The following is a 22923-nucleotide window of genomic DNA, read 5'->3' as shown; positions in this document are numbered from 1 at the left end:
GGTTGCTGGGAATTGAACTCAGGACCTCTGGAAGAGCAGTCAGTGCTCTTAACCGATGAGCCATCTCTCCAGCCCTTGATTGAGCTTTCAAATCCTATTGAGGGCCTCCAACATCTCTGTTGGGTATTGGATGGGGTGTGCAGGTGGAGTGGAGTTTGGGACTTGGCCATTTTTCTGGTCCCTCTGTGTGAGAGAGGGAGAGAGAGAAAGGAGAGGAGAAGAGAAGAGAAGAGAGGGAGGGGGAGGGGGAGGGGGAGGGGGCATGGCTCAGGAGAAGCCTGAGGGTCTCGGGCAAGCTGCTGGGACCCACCCATGGCTGGGGTGTGGTCTCAGAGGGAACACCTATCCCTCTTCTGTCCAGTCTCTGGACTCTGTGATCCTTCCTTTTCTGTGTGGGATCCAGGACTGAGCACACCTCTGCTTGTCCTTCCGTGGATAGTTACTCGAGGTGGGCCTCTAGTATAGGGACTGTGTTTCCCACCCCAGGCTAAAATCGTCTGGTGTTGTCCTGTTAATTCTCACGAGAGGCTCATATGAATCCAACCTTCTGTTCTGTAAAACGTTTTTCCAGCATTGTTCATTTAAGTGACCCCTTTGTGCCAAGCTCTGGTCAGGCCCTGGGATGTATCTGAAGGTCAACTAGCCCTACCCTCTGTCTACAGAGATTTGGGGGACTTTCTTGGGGAGGGCCGTAATCTTCCCTTGGTCTGGATTGGGATAGTGAGGAAGGAGCTGAGCAGGAAGCTGTGGAATGAGTGAAAGCAGGACTAAGAGTGAGGCAGGTTGGTGAGAGGCCCGAGCCTTCCAGACTACCTAGGCCTGCCAGCCGAGAGGCTGCCCACCAGTGACTAGAATTTCCAAGATTCCACTCTGGCTTTGTAGTGAGATGCTCTTCCTCTCCGTATTTCTGTTATCGATGATCCACAAAGGCGCATTGATGTTGCTGTTCCTGGGACAGTGAAGAGCGCAGTGCATTGTGGGTTCTGGGAATCATAGTCTGGAGGAGGCAGCTGGACCGGCTCCGGGACGTTCTTTTTTCTTTTTCTTTTTCTTTTTTTTCCGGAGCTGGGGACCGAACCCAGGGCCTTGTGCTTGCTAGGCAAGCGCTCTACCACTGAGCTAAATCCCCAACGGGAAGTTCTTCCTTGAGTCTCTCCCAAGTCCTTTCGATGGGGATCTGTTCTTATGACATGCCAGAAAGAGATGTGCATCTCATATCAGGGCCTTCCCTGGTCCTGGGCAAGCCAGCAGATAAGCAGAGAGGTGCAAGGGACAGGTGAGACTCTTGGTCCCATCCCAATGCCCACTGTCTGTGAATGCGGGCTGGTCTCTCGTCACCACCAGGCCTCAGTTTCCTCTTCTGTAAACAGACTAGAGTGGAATCTCTAAAGCACCTTTGGCTTCAATTCTAAGGTACATGTTGGTGTCTGGGGGTGGGGTTAGGGGAGTCTAACTCTGCTGAGGGGGCTCGACACACGTGTGTGTTTGTGCCTCTGTTAGGCATTGAGGGGCAAGGCCTGGAGAGGAAGGGTTCAAATCAAGCCCTTGCTCTAGGTATAGACCTGTAGGTATAGACCTGAAAGTGTGTATACATGTGTACACACATGTGCGAGCATGTATACACAAGTGTGAGTATGTGTACGCACGTGTGAGCAAATGTATATGCATGTGTTGTGTGCAGATGTGTGTGTGTGTGTGTGTGTGTGGACTAGAGTCAAATGTGTGTGTGTGTGTGTGTGTGTGTGTATGTGTGTGTGTGTGTGTGAGAGAGAGAGAGAGAGAGGGAGAGAGACAGAGCGAGAGAGATACAGAGAGAGAGATGGGGTGGGGAGGGAGGGACTGAACCATCTTCTCAACACTCCCTCCCCAGCCTTAAAGTTTAATGACTCCACTCCAGCCCCTTGGTCCCCCAGCAGGGGAACCCTGGAGCGTGGTGACTTCCCTGTATTTGTTCTGAAGCTGGGGCAGATGTTTCCTGCAGCTGGCCACTCACTCAGCCACTGTCCTCAAGATGGATCAGCCTATTTTTAGCTCCATTGTTAATGCCTGGGCATCTGCTTCCAGGAGCATGTGGGAGGCTGTGGCCCTGGGAAGGACACGCCCCCAGCCCGACTTGTTCTCTGCCTCCTGGCAGGACAAAGTTTAGGCTTCTCTGTGTCCTGTGAGAAGCTAAATGGCTTTTCAGAAGGGGAACTCTGCACCTCAGTTGTTCTACCCACTGAATGGGACAATAGCCCTCTTCTTCATAGGACTCTGGAGGGGCAAGAAATATGAAATTCACCCATGTCGTTCTGAAACTACATGAATCAGGGGTTCGAATCTGTGGCTGCTGTACTGATAAACAACGAATTGGCTGGGTGGGGGTTGGCTTGGGGGCTTGTTATAGGTACTGGAGTGTGGGCTGAAAGTGGCAAGGCCTTTTTCCCACTGGTGGAAGGAGAGAACCAGTCCCCACAAATTATCTTCTGACCTCCACATGAGCACCATGGCAGGAAAGGTTTTCCCCTCCCCCCAAACACACACACACACACACACACACACACACACACACACACACACACAAATAAATTTTAAAGAAATTTAGTTGGGTGTGATGACACACACTTTTGATTCCAGGTAGAGGTGGGCACAGAGCTTTGTGAGTTCAAGGCCAGCCTTGTCTGCATAGAAATTTACAGGTGAGCCGGGCAGTGGTGGCACATACTTTAATCCCAGCACTGGTGAGGCAGAGGCAGGTGGAGTTCTGAGACATCCTGCAGGACAGCCAGTGCTACACAGACAAACCTCCAAAAAAAAAAAAAAAAAAAAAAGAAAAGAAAAGAAAGAAAGAAAAGAAAAGAAAGGGGAAAAAATTTCCAGGCCGGCCAGGGCTACATAATGGGGCCCTATCTGAATTCAGTCAATCAATATTTAAAAGATAAATAAAAGCAAGTCAAGGCTGAGAAAGAAACTATGGTGCTTCTCCAGTTCTGGGGAAACTCAGTTGAGTGTGGTGTGGTTTTGCCTAGAATCTTGGACATGTATGTGTGTGTGTGTGTGTGTGTGTGTGTGTGTGTGTGTGTGTGTGTTATTACTATTATTTTTATTTATTTTTTTATTTTTGGAGATAGTCGTATGTAGCCCAAGCTGGCTTTGAACTTGGTATGTAGTGAGGATCACCCGGAACTCCTGATGTTCCTCTTAAATGCTGGGATTCCAGATGTGCACCACCACATTACTCTGTGTGGTGCTGAAGATAGAACCCAGGACCCTGGTGTGCCAAGTGGACGCTGCTCACTGGCTCAGTGCTAGAGAAGGGATTGAGGTTAGAGGCTGTGGGGTTGGGGTCCCCGCAGGGTTGGGGTCCCTTCAGGGTTGCTGGAATCGCAAGTAGAGCTTGAGCACTTGTGCAAGTTGCTGCTGGCCTTCTGAGGCCCAGGTAGCCCTCAGGAAAGCATGCAGATGGTACCCTCATGGGTCCCCAAGAGTGTCTGGGTTTCTACTGACCATGAAGAATTTAGACTGTCTTCGTCCTGCTTGCTGAGGTCTCCAACATGTTTGTTCAGGACTCGTGGGGGCTGCAGAGGACAGAAGCCAAGAGAGCAGCTGCCTCTCTGGAGTAGCCGCTGACTCTTCTGGGAAACTGTCCTGCCTACTTGGCTCTCTCTGGAGCAGACCAGCTTGCCTTGGGGCCTCTCTCTCCCTGATGACCACTTCTCGCCTGCTGGGGACTCTCATGACTTACAAGGACTCCTGGAGGGACAGAGAGGCACTTACTCTCTGGGCTCCTCTGCCTTTGGGAGCATTCAGAGGCCCGGTGGGGAAAGTGATACCTGGTTCAGAACTGGCCAGAGCCTGCAGCTGGAGGCAGAGATGATCTAATGGTAGGTTCTTGTCTGTCTTCTCAGTTGCTTGCAAGACCCTGGTGTGAGATGGGGTCGTGTGTTCTGTGACTCCCTCCACTTCATACCCTGAGAACAGACGCCGTGTACAGTGCAGCCTGTCCACCAGGAGGGAAGGTTGACATTGTCCTTACAAGAGAGAAGAAAGTTCATTCCTGTGACCATCTGGTTTGCGGTCACTGAGGGTCCAGCCTAAAAATAACAGGGTGCATTAGTCAGGATTAGATTCGTCTGCAAGTCATCGGAAAAGACAAATAACAGGAGTTTACACAAGATGGAAGTTTATTTCTCTGCCCCATCCGAGCTCTGGGCTTTGTAGATCGGCCTGCCGTGCTGGCGCTATCCCACGGTTTCCCTCAGGAACTTGGATGGCCTCGGTTCCTAGGTTGCGGCTTCACCCACTGTGGCTGCAAAATATCTGCTCTCATATGCGTGTCACAGGCCACGGAATGGGAGAACGGAGGAAAAGCTCTCCTATGGAGGATTCTGGATGTCAGCATACGGAGCTGCTGCCATCCTGTTAGCTAGAATTTAGTCACACGGCCCGAGTGTGTCCAGTAAAGATCTTGGTCCTGGCTAGTGCGTTGTGCTGTGGTGGTCATCCCTGCCCTTTCTGGGGGGAGTAAGTCATTCTGGCATTTTAAGATAATTTAAACATATTGTGTATTTATCAGAGAGGAGGTGGGGAGGAACCAGGGCACACAGAGAGCATACCTGTGGCACTGAAAGGACAACTATGAGTAGGTTCTCTTCTGTGTGGATCCTGGGGCTCAAACCCTGGTCCTCAGGCTGGGCGGCAGGCACTTTATCCATCGAGCCATCTCATTGGCCCCCACTATGGACAGTTTGACTGAACTGAAGGGTGATTCTAGGCCAAGAACCTGGGTGGGAGGGAGCCTTAGGGTCTCCTAGGGATATTTCCCAAGTCGGTCAGTCTTGCTTTTGAGGACTAGCGAGCCACATGCTCTCATGTCCCAGACCAAGAAGGAATGGCCCTCTCTCGCTGACCATGAACTTACAAGGGGTTCTTTTGTTTTGTTTTTTTTTTTTTTTTAGATTTATTTATTTTGTTTTATATATTTTGCATGCACCCCCACCCCCACCCCGCAGAGGTTGGAAGAGGCTGTTAACTCCTTTGAAACTGGAGTTGCAGATGGTCGTGTACCACCATGTGGGTGCTGGGAACTGAACCTGGGTCCTCTGTAAGAACAGCCAGTGCTCTTAACTACTGGTCAGGCTCTCTCTAGCCCCTGACCAAGAACGTTTGATTCCTTCAGCCTCCCCCTACCCCAGGCTTTGGTATCTCAGGTGTGACCCACCGTACTGGGTTTGGAATCCAGAGCTCTCAGAGGCTCTAGGCTCGACCTCAAGATCCATAAAAACACAAAAGGAAAAGACAATTAGGAAGTCGTAAAGGGGCCTCTCTCCTTCCCAACCTTCCTGATGTTTCATTTAGTTTCCTATGGATACCATCTTGGATTTAAAGAAGAAGGGGTGGGGGAAGGGAATTCAAGGGACACATTGGCCAACTCAGGTGCAGGACGGACAGGACCCTCCCTTGGCTAAGCTGAGTCACTTGGGGAGTCCCTCTGCCTGCTCCATTGTTGCTCCGGAAAGTACCTCCTGGGCTCCCATGCTGGATGCTGGAATGACCACTGTACTGTATAGCAGTGGCCTTCCGCAGGGGGATGGTCGCAGAGGGACACAGAGCTGCTAGAACTGGTGTAGTAGGGGAGACGCCATGACCTGTGACCAGACTTGAAATTCGTACTGTAACTAAACTTAAAAAAAAGTTGGGCAGGAGAGATGGCTCAGTGGTTAAGAGCCCTGACTGCTCTTCCAGAGGTCCTGAGTTCAATTCCCAGCAACCACATGGTGGCTCACAACCATCTGTAATGGGATCTGATGCCCTCCTCTGGTGTGTCTGAAGACAGCTACGGTGCACTTATATACAAGAAATAAATAAATAATTCTTTCAGAAAGGAAGTCATTCCCGAAGGGACCACGTTAGGCGTGGGACATTTAGCAGCAGTGAACAAGTATAAAGGAAAACCTGGGCTCCGCCTTCACAGTTGGTGCTGAAGCAAGACTCCAGGCTTCGTGTCTGCTCGTTGCTGAAGGCCAGCCTTGGCCAGGACAGTGCCCGCCTGGCAGGGTGGGCAGCGATGGGGAGACTTTGCCCCGCCGACTATGAGCTCATTCCCTTTGGGGTCAGTGTGGCCTTCTGCTCCTTCGAGGCAAGTAGCTGGTCCAGACTTGGGAAGGCTGCGTGGTGGCCCCTGCGGGTAACAGTGAGTGCAATCAGGGAAGCTTCCTGCAGGAGTTGGGCATCCGTTGGGCGTCTGTGTGTGTGTGTGTGTGTGTGTGTGTGTGTGTGTGTGTGTGTGTGTGTGTGTGTGTGTGTGTGTGTTGGAGCACTTCCTTCCACCTAGGGGAGTCCCTCTTTGCCTGCTCCATTGTTGCTGACCTGGCTCGTTGGACGCTGGCTGCAGGTGCTGGGTGAACGGCGCTCACTGCTTTCGAAAGTTCAGTCTCCTTTGCTAGTGTCTGCTGCCCAGCTACTGTTTTGGACAAGTCAGGGCGGCTCTGTCCTCCAAGGTGCCATGGAGGCCCCGTGCAGCCCCGGCCCCTACACCCATCCGACTTTCTCTAAGATCCTGTTCTTGCCTTTACTAGATGGCCACGTGCTGCTGTGAGGTGACAAGAGTTGGCCTTTGCTTATTTTTTTCCCCGGAGCTGGGGACCGAACCCAGGGCCTTGCGCTTGCTAGGCAAATGCTCTACCACTGAGCTAAATCCCCAACCCCAAGAGTTGGCCTTTGGAACCTGGCTTATTTCCCTTCCTATGATGTTTGTGACTGTGGTATGGGCATGTGCCCTCTGCCATGCTGCTGTTGCTGAGTGTGTCCCATGACGTAGATCCGTCGTGTTCGTTAGAAAGGTTGGTCTCAGACACTGGCCCTGAGCCCTGAGGCTCCTGAAGCTGTATAGGAGCCACGCCCCAGACTTGTTCTCTGGTAGAGCCTTTTAAGTGGAAGTGCTGAGTCATGTGACAGTCACGCACTTACCTTGGTGCAAAGCTTCAGGGCTTCTGGGCTTGGGGTACCTTATGATTATCGCCCCAGGACTTGATGTAGGGGGAGGGGATTGAGGTTACCATGGGTTTGCCTGGACCAGCCACAATACAATAAGTAGATATCAAATTAGATACCAATAAATAGATATTACAGAACAATAAATAGATATCAAACAAACAAAAAATACAGAACTGTTTTTGTTTTTGTTTTTTGACGTAAGCACACAGGGCTTCACTTGACCAGCTGTGAGAGCCTGGTAATCCCAGTCTTTAAAAATTTGTCACTAAAGACATAGTCATCTCAGTGTTGGATGTATACGAGTCCTCATGTGTTACTCATCTTTTTTTTTTTTTTTCTTCTTCTTCTTTTTTCTTTTTTTCGGAGCTGGGGACCGAACCCAGGGCCTTGTGCTTCCTAGGCAAGCGCTCTACCACTGAGCTAAATCCCCAACCCTCCCCCCCCTTTTTTTAAAGATTTATTTTATGAATATGAGAACACTTTATGTCTTCAGACACACCAGAAGGGGGCATCGGATTCCATTACAGATGGTTGTGAGCCACCATGTGGTTGCTGGGACTTGAACTCAGGACCTCTGGAAGAGCAGTTTTATCTGCCTAGCCATCCCTCCAGCCCTCTTCTGGCCCATCATGTGTGCAAACCTCATGACGCATTCCTAGCTGTCTGGAGATCCATGAATTGAATTGGTGTGTCCCTCCACCATTCTGGAAGCTTTTACAGTTCTGATGGCCCAGAAACAATGGCACCAACCCACCATTGGATGAGTCTGTAGACCAGAATGAACCTTTCTTTCCCTTCTCCAGTTGAGTACCCCTTGGGTGTTTTGTTATCCTGTCTTGTTTTGTGTTGTTTTGAGGCAGCATTTCTCTGTGCAGCCCTGGCTGTCCTGGAACTCCGTGTAGACCAGGCTGGCCTTGAACTCACAGAGATCCCCCTGCCTCTGCCTCGAGTGCTGGGACTGGCGAGCACCACCTCTCCAAGTTGTATTTTGTTATCCTAACACACAGTAGGTTGTTTACATATCTAGGCTAATGGACTACCTAAACAGCTAGCTAGCTGTGTTTCATGTCCATGCTCTGGTCCACCTCCATTACGTCCTGTTAGAGCCTCTGGAGCCTGCTCACTGCCCTGCTGCTGTGCTGACCACTACTGTCCACAATGGCATAATTACCAGTACCACCAACCTTAGGAACCTGTAGACCCTCTTGTGTAATAGAAACCCCAAGCAAGAAGCTGTCATGGGAGGAACGACCACTCTCAAGCTACAGGGCACACTGTGGCCAGGTGGAGAGGGGGTTTTGGATGAGGGCTACTCATGAGGGCCCTGGGCTTGCTCCCTTGTCTGCATGTTTTTTTTCGAGGCCCATTCTGTTTTCAAAGGATGCCGCCCACCCCAGGTGCTTGTTCTGCCAGCTGTGCACATCTGTATTGTTTGCTGGGTACCAGTCATGGTCTACGGGGAAGGCAGAGTAGAGGCAAAGGTTGGGTGGAGTGGAGCTGGCTGTGGGAATGGGTCTGGGCTTGGCCTGTGGCAGCTGTGGCCGGCAGTGGACGCATGCCTCTTGTCCCTTTCTTGGAGCTGTTGTTATTCACATTCCTTTGGCCCAGACTTCTGGGAGGAGGCCTGGGAAACCTTGGTGTGGAGCCTGGTAGCTGAAGAGGCTGCTGAAGGAGAGAGAGTGCTCTCTCTTTGGCCCCTCAGCTGAGGAGGCCCATTTTGTGAGCTACCTGCTTTTCTATCTGGGAATGTAAAAGATTCATTCTTTGTACCTCTGAGGGGTGGGAGATCGAGTGGCGAATCAAGAGCCAGGAAGATGCGCTCTTTTACATAGGTGTGGGCAGTTCACCAGGGCTGCCCTGAGGCTCCTAGGGTTTTCCAGGATGGCAAGGCTAAAGAAAAGGGGACCTCTTTCTGGTGGGGTAGGAACCATCAGTGGTTGGAGAAGGTTCTAGAAGGGCAGAGGAGATGGTCAGTTTTTCTCTGAGTGTCCAGTCCAGGAGACAGCTCTGAGGGTGGGTCCTCTGTATTTAGTGTTGGAAGGCATGGGAGAGTCAACTTGAGCGCTGTGAGCTCCAAGTCAGGTCTGGGGACTGCAGACCGACTTGGCCTCTCTTTTTGCTGACCTCATGACCCCACGGCACACATCTCTGGGTGCCACTGCAGTGAGGTGGTGTGGGTTGACAGATGGGAGTGCGTGGTCAGGAGCAGACAGGACCCATTATCCGTGATATACAGCAGGGAGAGTTGCCTTTTTTTTTTTTTTTTTTTTTGGTTCTTTTTTTCGGAGCTGGGGACCGAACCCAGGGCCTTGCTCTTCCTAGGCAAGCGCTCTACCACTGAGCTAAATCCCCAACCCCGAGTTGCTATGTTTTAGAAGGCTCCATAGTGGGCTATCTCCCAAGGGTAAAAGGGTGTGGGGCACCATCAGGATTTGACCTTCATAGTGCCATCTGTGCCGTGTGAGGCCTGTGGCCTCTTGAGTTCCTAGAAACTCCCATGATCCTCGCTGCCATGTCTGCTGCTCTCCATGTGGGACACCCAGCCTTGTTCTTAGCAGACGCCGAAGCTCTAGCAAGATTTCCATCTTCCAGCTCCTCTACTATATCCTGGATATATTCCTTTACTTGCTTTAAACAGGTTTTATCTTTAACCCCAGGCTGGCGAGATCTGTTTCCTTCAAATCCAGGGTGCCTAGTGTTCTTTGGGCAAGGAAGCTCTAACAGTCTCCGGAAGACTCATGACGCTGATCAGATGTCAGCATTGGTTTCTGGGGCAGCTGTTTTCTTTGAACGTTTCATCTGATGGGTGCATACTTAGTTTGAAGGTCTCTGGCCTCGCTGTTGGAAACTCATGGGTAGCGTGTTTTCCTGTGTGTCTGTTTTAGGGGAATGATACAGAGGAGATGACCAGGGCCTCGGTGCAAGGGACACACATGGGTCCTGCAGCCCATTCCCATCCAAGCCCTCTCTACCATGCTCTATGTCTGAGCTGCACCTCTGTCCTTCAGGCCTTCTTCCTTTTTTTTTTTTTTTTAAATATTTTTCAGAGCCTGTTCAGGTTTGTTATTTATTTTATTTTATTTTTTTTTTTGTTCTTTTTTTCGGAGCTGGGGACCGAACCCAGGGCCTTGCGCTTCCTAGGCAAGCGCTCTACCACTGAGCTAAATCCCCAACCCCTGTTATTTTTTTTAAATTTTTATTTAAATTTTTTTCCTATGTGGGTATTTTGCCTACATGCACCGGTCTGTGTACTACATGGGCATGTGGTACCTATAGAAGCCAGAAGAGGGCGTCAGGTCCCCTAGGACTGTAGTTAAACAGTTGTGAGCTGCCATTGAAAGAGCCCGAGTTGGGTCCAATCTGGGGCCAGTGGGAAATTCCCACCACAAACCTCCAAGCACGAGGACCCCTCCCTTCTCGAGATTTGGGCAGAGGGAGGACTCGGGAGCGAGAGGGGAGGAGTCAGGAGGGGAGGAGCCAGGAGGGGGAGGAGTCAGGGGAGAGAAAGGAAAGAAGTGAGGAGAGAGTTGTAGTGGGAGAAGGAGAAGCTGGAGATCTGGCAAATAAAAGGTGCAAGGGATGAGGGATTTGGGAGCTAGGAATAGGACAGTGTAGGATGGATCTGCCCAATCTAGACGCTAGATTGTTTTCATATTAATTGAGTTGCGTTTTCTTTGTACTGGCCGATTCGGGTTGGAGAGGAAACTGCAACAAACTGCAACACCCCTCCCTTCCAGGAAGAATAAAAGCTGGTTTCGTTCCTGGAACAGCTGCAAGCCAAACTGTCACACAAAGCTACCTGACTCCCAACTGAAAGTCCTGAATGGTACACTGAGTCTACACTGAGCGATCTGAAGGTTGTTTCGCTCCACCAAATGCGCACAGTACCCTGCCTGGTTACCATTGTGCAAATTCTGCCACAGTTGTTTGAATTCTGCCCCAGTTGTTTGCAAGGTATATAACTCCCTGTTAGAGTCTGCTCTGGGTCGTCTCCCCTTGAAGTGAGATGACCCCACAACGTTGGAATGATTAAACTCCTTGCTTTTGCATCAATCACTGCCTCTGTGAGTCTCATTCAGGGGACTTCAGGAAGAGGTTCAATTCAGACCTCACACTGTGTAGGTGCTAGAAATTGAACCTGGATCTTCTGGAAGATCAGCCAGTGCTCTTCACCTCTGAGCCTTCTCTCTAGGCCTTAGTGGCAAGCACAGCCTGTTTTCCCCTGCACCATCTTGGGGGTCCTGGCTTGGCTTTACAGGCCTCTTGCCTCCCTCTGCTTGGCTCTAGTCCGCTTCCATGTCCTCCTTAAAGCACACAGGGAACAGAGATAGCCCCAGGAGGCCCTGGGAGAAGCCCCTCTAAGTAGCTAGATCTGGTCCTTGTGTTTCTGTGTAGAGAACTCTCTCATGGTGTCAGCAGGACAAGGCATAAAGACAGGTGCCCTGAGAGTCTCTGTGTGGGAATTGCTTCTTCCTGGGTTCAGTGACCAGAGTCCTCCCACTTGGCTTTTTTTATCTGTCTCTCTGAACTGTGTATCATCTCACCTGCAGGTCTGAGGAACTGAAGCCCCTGGCAGACTATGGGTACAACGGCAAGCACAGCACAGCAGACAGTCTCGGCTGGTACGTCCTTGGAGGGTCTGCAGGGCAGTGGCAGCAGCATGGACGGCCAGCATTCTCTCGGTGTGCAGTCCTTTCATGCCACAAGTTTACACAACAGCAAGGCCAAGTCCATCATCCCCAACAAGGTGGCCCCTGTTGTGATCACGTGAGTATCAGAGGACATGTGATCGTGTTCTCTTTGTGGGGGAACCTGCATGCGATTACTGTGTAGACTGCTTCCAGTTTTGGAGATTAATCCTCCACCCCCAGCCTCACCCAGAAAGTCTAAGCAGTATTTCTGGAATCACACAGTGTCTTAGTTCTTAGTTAGGGTTTCCATTGCTGTGGAGAGGCATCAGGGTCAAGGCAACTCTTATAAAGCACAACATTTAATTGGTGCTGGCTTACAGGTTCAGAGGTTCAGTACATTATCATCATGGCGGGAAGCATGGCAGCATCCAGGCTGACTTAGCGCTGGAAGAGCCAAGATTTCTTTATCTTGATCCAAAGGCAGCTAGGAGCAAACTGTCTCGTCTGCAGGCACCCAGGAGGAGAATCTCTTCTGCACTGGGTGGAGCTTGAGCATGTGACCTCAAAGCCTACTGACACAGTGACACACTTCCTCCACGCATCCTAATAGTGCCACTATCCATGGTTCAATCAAATTCAAAACACCACACACAGCAAGCAGATGGTAGGGCTGGGTGTCTTCTGAGTCTCTGGGCTCATATTGCTTACCCATGTGTGGTAGCTTTAGATGGCCTAGGACTTGGCCATGTAGATGGGGCTACCACAGAGATCCACCTGCTTCTGCCTCCCATGTGCTGGGATCAAAGGTGTGCGTCATGGTACTCCATAGTAGATTTTTTTTTCAGACTGGAGAGCTGGGAGCCCCTCTTCCGTGCTCCGGTTGGGGCCTTTAGGAAACAATCTTTAGGGAGAGAGAGGTTTGTTTTTGTTAGCATCGAGGAGGGCCAGAAGGATGGGCATCTATGTGTGGCTGAAGGAATGGGTGCTTCTGAGAGCTGGAGATGGGAGAATGGAGGGACCCTGGGCCTGCCTCCTGGGGAGCTGGAGCCTTGTTCTCATCTCTGGGCCTCTCGAGAACGCAGGAAGAAGAATATGCTTCAAGCAGGGCTATGAGTTTGGCAGAGACCTGGGAGATAGAAGCCTGAGGGTGGAGTGACCCATCAGGCTGCTAGCCCTGGGACTTGGCAGGCTAGCAGTAATTACCATAAATTACTGTGCTTGGGATAAAGGCAGAAGAGCAATGTCTTGCAGAACTGACTTGACAGACATTGAAAGTCAGTCTGGGTTGCTGGGTCACCACACACTTTTAATCCCAGCACTTAGGAGGAAGTAAGTTTGAGGCCAGCTGGTTAAAAATAGTTAATTCTTGTCTGGCCAGGAATGCATAGTGAGAATGAGAGAGGGGGTGGGGAGGGAGAGAGACAGGGGGAGGGTGTGAGAATGAGAGAGAATGGAAGTTAGCAGTTTGGGCATCAAAGGCAACGTTGGGAAAAGTAGGTCTGGGGCCTGGCTTTGCCTCCTTGCTCTCTCTCTGGGTCTTAGTTTCCTCATAACCATAAGCAGAGATGGCAGGGGAAATGTGGAAGCAGGTAGTGTGACTCAGACAGTTGCTGGCCACCTGAAAATGTATGGCATGAATGGGCTGTGCTTACAGCCCTCCTTGTGTTCCTGAGTGTATGAGGTGGGAAGGACCTTACAGGGCATACAGTCAAGGCACTAGCTTACTGCATCCTGTAGGTCAAATCTGACCCACTACCTGGTGATGTAAATAAAGTTTTATTGGTTCACTGTTAGGCCCACCCACTTTTACACCACCTGTGGATACTGAGTGCTTCAGTGGCAGAATTGCTGGGTGGTAACAGAGTCTGCTTAGCCCCCCAACAAAGCAGGAAGTATTTGCTTTCAAGTCCCTTGAAGGAAAGGTTTGCAAAATGGGTTTCAGGGACAGGAGCCAGGCCCCTTGTTTGCACAGCCTTCTTCCACCCCACCCATTTAGCCTACTATTTTCTTATTGGCAGTTGTTTTGTAGGGTGTCTGAGCTGTGGCAGGTGGGTCTCGTGCATTGGTACAGTGACAGTGTGGCTTTGTGTCTGAGTACATAGCATCCTACTTCAATGATTGTACCTCACCTGGCTTACTGTCGACAGAAACCACCATGGGCTTGTTTAAGCAGCTGGTGTGTGATCAGGACTGTTGTAGTAATAGTAAGGTCTGAGGAATCGGAACACCTGTAAATAGTCAGAGTAGGGGCATACCCTTCACATCTTGTGGGATGAACCAAACTGGACTCTGGAGTTGGAAGTGTGAGGACTGTTCCAGTCACAGCCTGAGAGGTGGGCCATCCACTGGCAATTCTCAATCAGGCTTTGGGCACACAGTCAAGGCACTAGCTTACTGCATCCTGTAGGTCAAATCTGGCCCACTACCTGGTGATGTAAATAAACCATATCAAAGTATTGCCCATACAGAATGCTTGAATCAAGACAGATATTCACCTCTCATTTGGGTGTCCAGGCTGGTGTGGTAGCCCGTGACCCTCCAGGCTTGCCCAGTGTCTTGCCTCAATTCCATCAACATATGCCTCTGTCTTTTGGGATGGCTATTCTACCTCTTCCAGGGGTGGGGGAAGGCAAAAGGCAGACTAGAAGACTTTCCTTTTAAAAGTGGCCCAGAATTTGCCCCTCTTCACTCCCTTTCATATCATTGGCTAGATAGAGCTTAATAACAGGATAACTGCTAGCTGCAAGGGAGTCTGGGAAATGTGCTAGCTGCAAGGGAGGCTGGGAAATGTTCTAGCAGCGAGGGAGACAGGGAAATGTAGTTTGCAGTGGGGTAGCCCAGGTCTCAGTTTCAGCTCTGGTGTTCTAGTTATGAGGATGAAGTAGCAGCTACACGGGTCAGGCTGTGGGTTCTGGTGACAGTGTAAGGGACCAACAGAGGTTGTCTGACTCTAGTTTTCACTATGCAGGTACAACTGCAAGGAAGAGTTCCAGATCCATGATGAGCTGCTCAAGGCCCATTACAGGATGGGCCGGCTCTCAGATGCCACACCTGAGCACTACCTGGTGCAGGTGAGGGCAGTCCCCTTACCCCCGCCTTTTCTGCCTTTTCTCTACTTCCATCTTCTCCCACTCTATCTTTGTCTCTTGGCCCTTCTTTGGGACACAGGGAGTTTTTCATATGCTAGGCAAGTATTCTACACTGAGCCATGACCACAGTCCCTCACTGATGGATCCAGGCAAGCAAGTACTGCTGATCCATACCCCAGCCCCTCAGTTCTTCTTAACTACCCTTGGGTTTCAGAGAGTGTGAGGTGGAAAGGACCTTACAGATCATCCAGTCCAGACACCAGCTTACTGCACCCTGCAGGTCAGATCTGGCCCACCACTTGTTGATGTAAATAAAGTTTTATTGGTCTACTGTTAGGTGCATCCATTTAGAGACATCACTTGGTGATACCGAGTGCTTTGATGGCAGAACCACCAGGCTGTAACAGAGCAGAGCCTGCATGGCCCGCCCACAAAGCAGGACATGTTTGCTGTCAATCCCTTGCAGGAAAAGTTTGCAGATGTATGTGAGAATTGAGTTACACAGAAAAATGGGTTTCAGGGACGCAGAGGCTGGGCCACCATACTATGTATGTCAGCAGGAGCCAGACCCCACATATTCTAGGCTCCCCTCTCTCTTAGGGGTCCTGGCCCCAGATTCTTGCTCCTGTTCTCCATCCCTGCCCTGTCTAGTAGTCTCCATTTTCTTTAAGAGCAGTGGTTCTCAACCTTCCTAACGCTTCGATCCTTTATGTTGTGGTGACCCGCTCCACCAATCATGAAATTAAATTTGTTGCTACCTTTTAACCGTAGTTTTGCTGCGGTTATGAGCCGTAACATAAATTTATTTGGAGGTAGAGATTTGCCAAAGGGGTCGTGACAGGTTGAGAACCACCTGTCTAAAACAGACTCTAAAAGCGTCTAAACCCCCAAATTTTAGAGATTCAGACCTTATTTGGCTTCGCTTCTTTTTGTTTCTTTCCTTCCTTCTCCATGTCTCCTACAGGGTAAAAAGTTCACAGACCCGCTGTTCTTACATCTGTGTTGTTCACCACTGTGGCCTCATGAACAGTGGTGAGTGCCACGTAGGAATGAGAGGCTTGGGATGGCTGACTGACTGGCTGGTTGTGTGACAGTCGTTGTGGGGATTTCTGGCTTGTTTGCGAGTACAGGCCTCACTCCTTGTGTGTCAGGCAAGGGTCACAGGGGATTGATTGCCCAGGGTTATGGTTTGCCTAGGAATGAACTTTTGACCATCTTGTATTCTGGTCCTTCCACCCTCTATGGTCACCGTGTGTCGTCTCACCCAAGTCTGGAGTTATTGGAACTGGTGGGTGTTAAGGGACTTATAAATTCTAGTGATATATAGAGATAAATTCTGTATGGATAAAAGACACACAATCCAGGTGTTTTATTTACAAGGTGGAGGCCTAGGTCGGGCTGGTTTGGATCTGTTCTAACTTACATCCCAGCCATATGTCCTTGGCTGCTTGCTGTTTCTCTTGACCACTTGCTCATGGTCCATCTCCTCACATGGCGGCTTCCTCCTCTCTCCTCCTTTCTTCTCCTTCTCTACCTGTGTTCCCCAACCGAGTAACTGAAAACCCACCTACCTCTATCAATTGCCCAATCTTAGGCTTTTATTGACCAATTAACTTGGGGAGCAAGGTTTCCAAACAAAGGCTGGGTAAGGATCCACTCCATCTTGGAGCAACCAGATTTTGGGGTACATAATTTAGCATTTGATACAAGTAGCACCGGACCAACCCCCTACAGGTGGGGCTCCAGGAAGGAGCTGGCCTAATTATCTTCTAGCTCAATCTAGACATGACCTTCTTTCCAAGAGCCTAGCTTTGGCCACAGTTCCAATATCTGCTCTCTTTAAGGCTGGCTGGCCTGAAGCTTTCTCTGGTTCTCCTGAACCCAACACTGTTGCCTTCAAAGATGGCATCTTGGGGGGTGGGACTGTGCCTCCAGCCCTACCCTTATTCCTGCCTCCCCATTCCCTAGAGCCCAGGACTTAGTTCTGTCTGAGGAGAAACCCCTGAGTCCCTGATTGATTTGCTGTGGTTCTCTGTCAGGGTCGCTACTTTCTGGTGCGTGATGTCACCAAGAAGATGGACCTGCTGGGTACCTTGGAGAGCTGTGGGGCTCCTAACTTCCGACAGGTTCGGGGTGGGCTCCCTGTGTTTGGCATGGGACAGCCCAGCCTCTTGGGGTTCAGGAGGGTCCTGCAGAAACTCCAGAAGGATGCGATCAAGGTGAGCTTCGCCGGGAGTTTGGGCGTCCATGGGAAGATGTGACTTCAAGGGTCTGGGGTGGTTCCCCTTGGGTTGGGGAGGCAAGTCTGACCTGGGCTAGGCCTGGAACAGAACAGACCAGAAACTGGAGAGTGTGTATTGCATTGTCCTGTTGGGAGATGCCCAGGGTTAGAAGCCTGTGGTATACCCCACTCTCGAGAGCCTCAATGGGACGCAGAGGTGACAAGGGAGCTACTTCCCAACTCCAGAGACTGCCACATGATGGGCTAGCTCAGTCTTTAATTAGAGCTACTTTGGGCCTGTGGAAAGGACCAGAATGATTCTGCCTAAGTGATGTGTAGTCCACCAGAGAGAAAAAACAGGCCTTTGACAGATAATACTTGTTAATACGCGTGTTAATATAATACTTGTGAAAATAGTCACTGTGAGAGGAGAGTGGATAGATGCATCCTCTCCCTGGATGAGGGAGGAACTACCTGGGCAAAGACCTAGAGGTTGGACAGGGGACAGGTGTCTGTGTAGGACAGGGATAATGGCTTCTTTTTGCCAGGAGTGCATCATCTTCTGTGTACGGGAGGAGCCTGTGCTGTTCTTGCGCGCTGAGGAGGACTTTGTGTCCTACACACCTCGAGACAAGGAGAGCCTTCATGAGAACCTCAGGGACCCTGGGCCGGGGGTCAAGGCTGAGAATCTGGAGCTGGCCATCCGGAAAGAGGTGAGGGCCTGTGACTGAATGAGAGCACCTATCCCCTAGCTGGCCTCAGATATCTGAGCCAAGACTGCAGTCTGCAGCCCAATTCTCCAGACACGCCCCTAAAACCATTCTGGGTGTGGGAGCTACTCACCCTTCTCTGCCTCACACTCCCTAGCTCTTGTGCCCTGCTGGGGTGAGTAGTTGGTTACAAAGTTGACCCCTTGGTCCCAGCTAACCTATTTCTGTTCCTCTACCACCTTGCTTTTCCTTCGCTCCGCAGTCCTGGGTTAGGGAATGGCAAGAAGAAATCTAGGGTAGGAGACTGTCTTAGTTAGGGTTTCTATTGCTGTCAAGAGACATCATGACCACTGCAAGTCTTAAAAAGGACATTGGATTGGGGCTGGCTTACAGTTGTCGGAGGCTCAGTCTATCATCGGCATGGCAGCATCCAGGCTGACACGGTGTTGGAGGAGCTGAGTTCTACATCCTAATCTGCAAGCAGCGGAGGGAGAGTGTGCCACACTGGGCGAGCATAGCTCGAGCTGTGTGACCTCAAAGCTCACCCTCGCAGTGACACACTTCCTCCAGGGCCATACCTCCTAATAGTGGCCAATTCCTAGGGCCAGGTTGGGCCCTGAGGAGTCAAGTGTGCTGGGCGTGTGAGATTCTGGGCCTTCCTCGTCTCTCCCATGACACAGAGGCTTGGTGGGGGCTCTGAGACAGCGACTCACACACAGATAGGTGTTGTTGTAAAAATATAAAAATAAAAAAGGTATGGTTGTCTTTTAACCCGCTAGGTCCACACCGCGGTGTCCTAAGGTATCTGCTAGATATCTTGGTGGAAACACATCCCAACTCCTCGGCGGCCAAGTGTCTCTTGCTGCCACACATTTTCCTACACTCAAACCGTCACATAAAAGAACACACAACACAATAATCTTTGACCCAACTGGTAAGATATAACTGCTCACTTAAACATACAAAGCCTGGTACCATCCATCGCTTAGGAACATTAACAACAGCCTGTAAATACGCAGAGCAGAATCTTAACATCACCTGCCATGGCTTCTCACCCTCTCCTCTGTCTGTCTCTCTCCTTCTCCTCTAGTCTCCTCCTCTTCCTTCAAACTTCTCTCCCGCCCATCCTTCCTTCTCCTCCAATGACAGGCCTCCTTCTATCCTGTACCTGCCCCTCACCTGTATTTTACAAATTCACTGGGGAGGTTCTGGTGAAGTCACCTGATTCCTGAGTACGTGACTAAGCAGCTGTCCTTGGGGCAGTGGAATTAGCATCAACATACAGATAACTTCCGGGCAAACCACAACAGAGAAGTGTGAATGGAATTTGGGGCCCTAGTGCTTCAGACACAGATGCATGTGGGAAGGTCCAGGCCTTGCTGGGAACCAGGCTCTATCTCTCACCTCACTTCTGCTTCAGCTGGTCGACCCTGGCATTCAGGGGCCTTAGTGCATTTCTGTTACTCACTAGGCAGACCCTTCCCGTTAACTGCCATCTCTGTCCTGGTGGGCCCAGGTCTGGCTGCTCTCAAGTCTGACACCTGTAGGCAGGGCAGAAAACCTCTCAGGAAAAGACGTGCATGTGTAGCCTCTGTGTGGCCGGGTCACCAGAGCTGGTCAGGGACAATCAGGAAGGCCTAGGAAGCTCAGGTGATATGTCACTAATCCTTGCATCTCCCTCTAGATCCATGACTTTGCCCAACTGAGAGAGAACGTGTACCACGTGTATCACAACACAGAGGACCTGCATGGGGAGCCGCACACGGTGGCCATCCGAGGTGAGGATGATGTGCACGTGACCGAGGAGGTGTTTAAGCGGCCGCTGTTCCTGCAGCCCACCTACAGGTACCTGGAGCTGATGTCCTCTCTGGGCTGGCTCTCCAGCTGCTACCTCAGTTTCCCCCATCTGCACATCAGGCCTGCGCTTGGGAATGAGGTCTTGAGTTGCTGCTACTCAGGGCTATTGCCCAGCTCATGGACTGCCATCTTGTCCTGACAGATATTACCGTCTCCCCTTGCCGGAGCAAGGGGCCCCCCCAGAAGCCCAGTTTGATGCCTTTGTCAGTGTTCTTCGGGTAAGTAGGACTGAGGTGGGTTCTGGGAGTGGCAGGTAGGAAGAGGTGCTGCCATGGAGATGCTCAGGATGGGTGTGGCCTCTGGCCATCTGTGGAAAGTTTCATCCATATGGGGTCCAGTGTGTTGGGGTACGGGGTTGTGTCTGTGTCCTTATGTGTCTATATGCACTCTTTTGCAGTGTGTCTTGTGTGTGTACCTGTGCATGTGGGTACACAAGCTGCAATGCTGTCAATGCCAGAGTCCAGCACTAATGCCTGGGGACCCTGTTCTAGCCATGGCATGGCTGCATACTCACTGTGTGGTGTTGGAGACTTTCCCTCCTCTCTAGACTTCTCCTTCCTCCCTTCTTCGGTCAGATTTGAGATTCTTGTCCCAGAGATCTGTTTGCTGCTATTTACTGGGTTTCGGAGGAGGGTGGCTTTCTGTCCCAACCCCTTTCGGGATAGTGTCTCTATTTGTATTAATAATGGGGTAGGGTCAGGTCAGTCAGGGCCTGGGACCCTCTGAGTAGCTTCTACTCCAGACACCATGCCATTCCTGGCCTGTTCTCTGAGTTCCCCTGAGGTTCCTGCCCTGGGTGGGAGCAGATGGGTCAGATCTGGCTGAGTTTGACATCAGAAGCCAGGCTGTTTGTCTGACCCCAGCTTGCTGCAGATGTCATGAGCCTGACTGGGGGGCCTCAACTGCAGGGTTTTCCCATACATGGTCGTCTGATGGTCTCTCATATTCCCTTCTGCAGGAGACCCCCAGCCTTCTGCAACTCAGAGATAACCATGGGCCTCCCCCTGCTCTCCTGTTCAGCGGCCAGTCAGGTGTGGGCAGGACCAACCTAGGCATGGTCCTGGGTACCCTCGTCATGTTCCACTACAGTCGAACCACCTCACAGCTAGAGTGAGTGGCCAGGGGTCCCACCAGCTGAGGGGTTGGAAGGACAGGAGGTGAAGCAGGTGAAGCTGCTTCTGGGATGACGTCATTTGCCACAGATTGGTTTGGTGTGCTAGAGAGGCCACTGCACCCTCCGGTCTCTGTTCCTGCAGAGGAATTCAGGAGTTATCCCGTGGCCTCCTAGTGGCTGATGGGTGACCGGGGGCTGCGTGGTGGTCCCTGATTACATTCCGGATTCTCACCTTGTCAGGGCAGCCTCCCTGCTGAGCAAACCCCTGCCCATGGAGCAGTTTCAAGTGATCCAAGGCTTCATCGGCAGGGTGCCCCAGGGGAAGAAGATGGTGGAGGAGGTGAGTAAGGGGCTGGGCCAGGACATCAGGGGTCAAAATGGGGCTGTTGCTCCTGTTACTGGTGAGTGAGAGAGAGAGAGAGAGAGAGAGAGAGAGAGAGAGAGAGAGAGAGAGTATGTAGGTGTCTTCTCTAGACATCTTCTCTCTGAAAGTCCCTTCTCTCCCATTCCCTGTCGCCCTGCTGTGGTCCTAGGTGGATCGAGCCATCAGTGCCTGTGCAGAGTTACATGACCTGAAGGAAGAGCTCCTCAAAAACCAGAGGAAGCTGGAAGGTTTTAGGCCAGAGAGGCTGGAGCAGGTGAGGCCAGGAGAAGCGTACGGGACTCTTCTTGGGACCATTGTTTCTCAGCCTGATGGCTTCTCTGTCGGTACAGTGGTTTCTGGAGGGGGTGGGGGTGGGGGTGGTTGGGCAGCTGGAGCAGTGGGGAAGGACGAGGAAGAGGGAAGTTTATTTTTTCTGAGCAGGTCCCTTGGCTGCAGAATAAACAGGACGCTCAGAGGGGCCTGCTGAGACCTCTGGATTCACACGTTTCCCAGAACTTCCCATTAGTCAGCTGCACGTTAGGATAAAGAGAGACCTAAGAGTGTGAGAATCAGCTTGTAAAAAAAGGAAAGGCTAGCCAGGGGTGACACAGGCTTTTAAACCCTGCGCTGCTGCAGAGGCAGGGGGACTGAGGGTTCCGGGGCAGCCTGGGCTGGTCGGTGTGTTTCAGGTCGGTGGTGAGAGAAGAGCTAGGAAGAGAGGGAGAGAAGGAGGGAGTAAGGGAGAAGAGAGTCCTGCTCCCCACCCCCACCCCCTGTTGGGAATGCCTATGGTTCTTTCGCACTGTTCTGGTCAGCACATTATTGTGGGCATGCGTTTTGGATGATACTTCTCACATAAGGACAGAGGACAAAAAGTCAGAAAGAGGCAGCTGGCATCCCACAGTTTGGAACGCATCTCCAGTGACCCAAGAGTTCCTACTTCTTAAGGAACCTGTCACCAGGGGTCTTTGGGGGGACTGCCAGGATCCGTACAGGAGCTCTTCCTGAAAAGGAATCTTCCGGAGTTTCCATGGGCAGGGCAGGCTTTGATCATCCCAAAGCTTCAGGAGTGGGGGGCTTGGCTCACAGCCCCTGTTGAGCTCTGGGGAGGAGAGGGAGCTGACAGTGTTTGTGTATGGTGTATGGGAAGAATCAAAGCCCTTACAAACTTTACTTTAACACTTAAAAAACAAGTCCTTGAGAGCTGTGTTCCACGCTGGGAAAACAGAAACGAGAAGCAGGATAAGGCGGTGGCACCTCGTGCGGGCAGCTGCCTGTGCGCATGGCCTTCCCCTCGGCTGTGTGTGATTCTCCGCGTAGCTGCCCGAGCTTCTAGTTTTGGTGTGAACCCTTGGATTTTGTCATTGAGAAGAGTTCTTATTGGCTATGTCACTTAAACCCGGGACCAGGTCAACCTGCATGGGCCTGGTGAGTCAGAGTTGGGGGCTCCCCACCCAGCTGCCTGGTCCCTGTCCTGGTAGTCACGGGGATGAGACTTGGGCATCGGCTGTGTAGACTGCTTCACTGCCCTGTTTGTGAAGTGGGGCAGGCAATGATGAGTGTCTGTAGGATTATTGGGGACCAAGCGAGGAAAGACGGGTGGAACACTTAGAAGAGGGCGGGCTGAGTGTCACCTGCTGCTGCCACTAGACAGGCCCCGGTTGTCGACACAGGAGTTACTTCAGGGTCCTGTACTTAATTGCGTTTGTCTGGAGACGTGTCATCTCGCCTTATCCGGAATCTTCTCTTGCATCTGCAGCCCGCAGAGTCATCAAGGCCCAGGGTTATCCCTTAGTCTTCGCCAGTCAGAGGCCATCAGAGCTTGGCTCAGGGTCCAGGGCTCACACTTGTGGTTGGATCATGTGTCATTGGCAGTGCTGCCATGGCAACGCAGAGGGGCGTGACTGAGACTGTGCCCCACCCCCACCCCCAGCATGCTCACTTCCTGGCTTTGCAGCCCCT

General features: G+C 51.3%; 1 protein-coding gene across 7 annotated transcripts in view; it reads left to right on the top strand.

Moving 5' to 3' along the window:
• Positions 1 to 22923, top strand: part of Pald1 (phosphatase domain containing, paladin 1) — a 64904-nt gene that overhangs the window by 16777 nt on the left and 25204 nt on the right. For 2 of the 7 annotated variants that reach the window (XR_015644665.1, XM_087597211.1), the window contains exons 2-11: positions 10713 to 10929; positions 11526 to 11742; positions 14575 to 14677; positions 16735 to 16914; positions 17465 to 17629; positions 19311 to 19471; positions 19626 to 19701; positions 20442 to 20593; positions 20838 to 20937; positions 21131 to 21235. Coding sequence is in view for 5 of the 7 variants with exons in the window: in XM_087597211.1 (XP_087453337.1) it covers positions 11555 to 11742; positions 14575 to 14677; positions 16735 to 16914; positions 17465 to 17629; positions 19311 to 19471; positions 19626 to 19701; positions 20442 to 20593; positions 20838 to 20937; positions 21131 to 21235 (1230 nt within the window). In the remaining 2 variants the exon portion in view is untranslated. Of the gene's footprint in view, positions 1 to 10712; positions 10930 to 11525; positions 11743 to 14574; positions 14678 to 16734; positions 16915 to 17464; positions 17630 to 19310; positions 19472 to 19625; positions 19702 to 20441; positions 20594 to 20837; positions 20938 to 21130; positions 21236 to 22923 lie in introns of those variants that run through there. The other 5 variants (XR_015644664.1, XM_087597210.1, XM_087597214.1 and 2 more) reach the window with 4 other exon arrangements.

The sequence above is a fragment of the Rattus norvegicus genome, chromosome 20 (assembly GCF_021556685.1).
Source record: "Rattus norvegicus strain SHRSP/BbbUtx chromosome 20, alternate assembly SHRSP_T2T, whole genome shotgun sequence".
Lineage (NCBI taxonomy): Eukaryota > Metazoa > Chordata > Mammalia > Rodentia > Muridae > Rattus > Rattus norvegicus.
The sequence above is the reverse complement of the archived record's forward strand: the minus strand, read 5'-3'. Positions and strand labels throughout refer to the sequence as shown.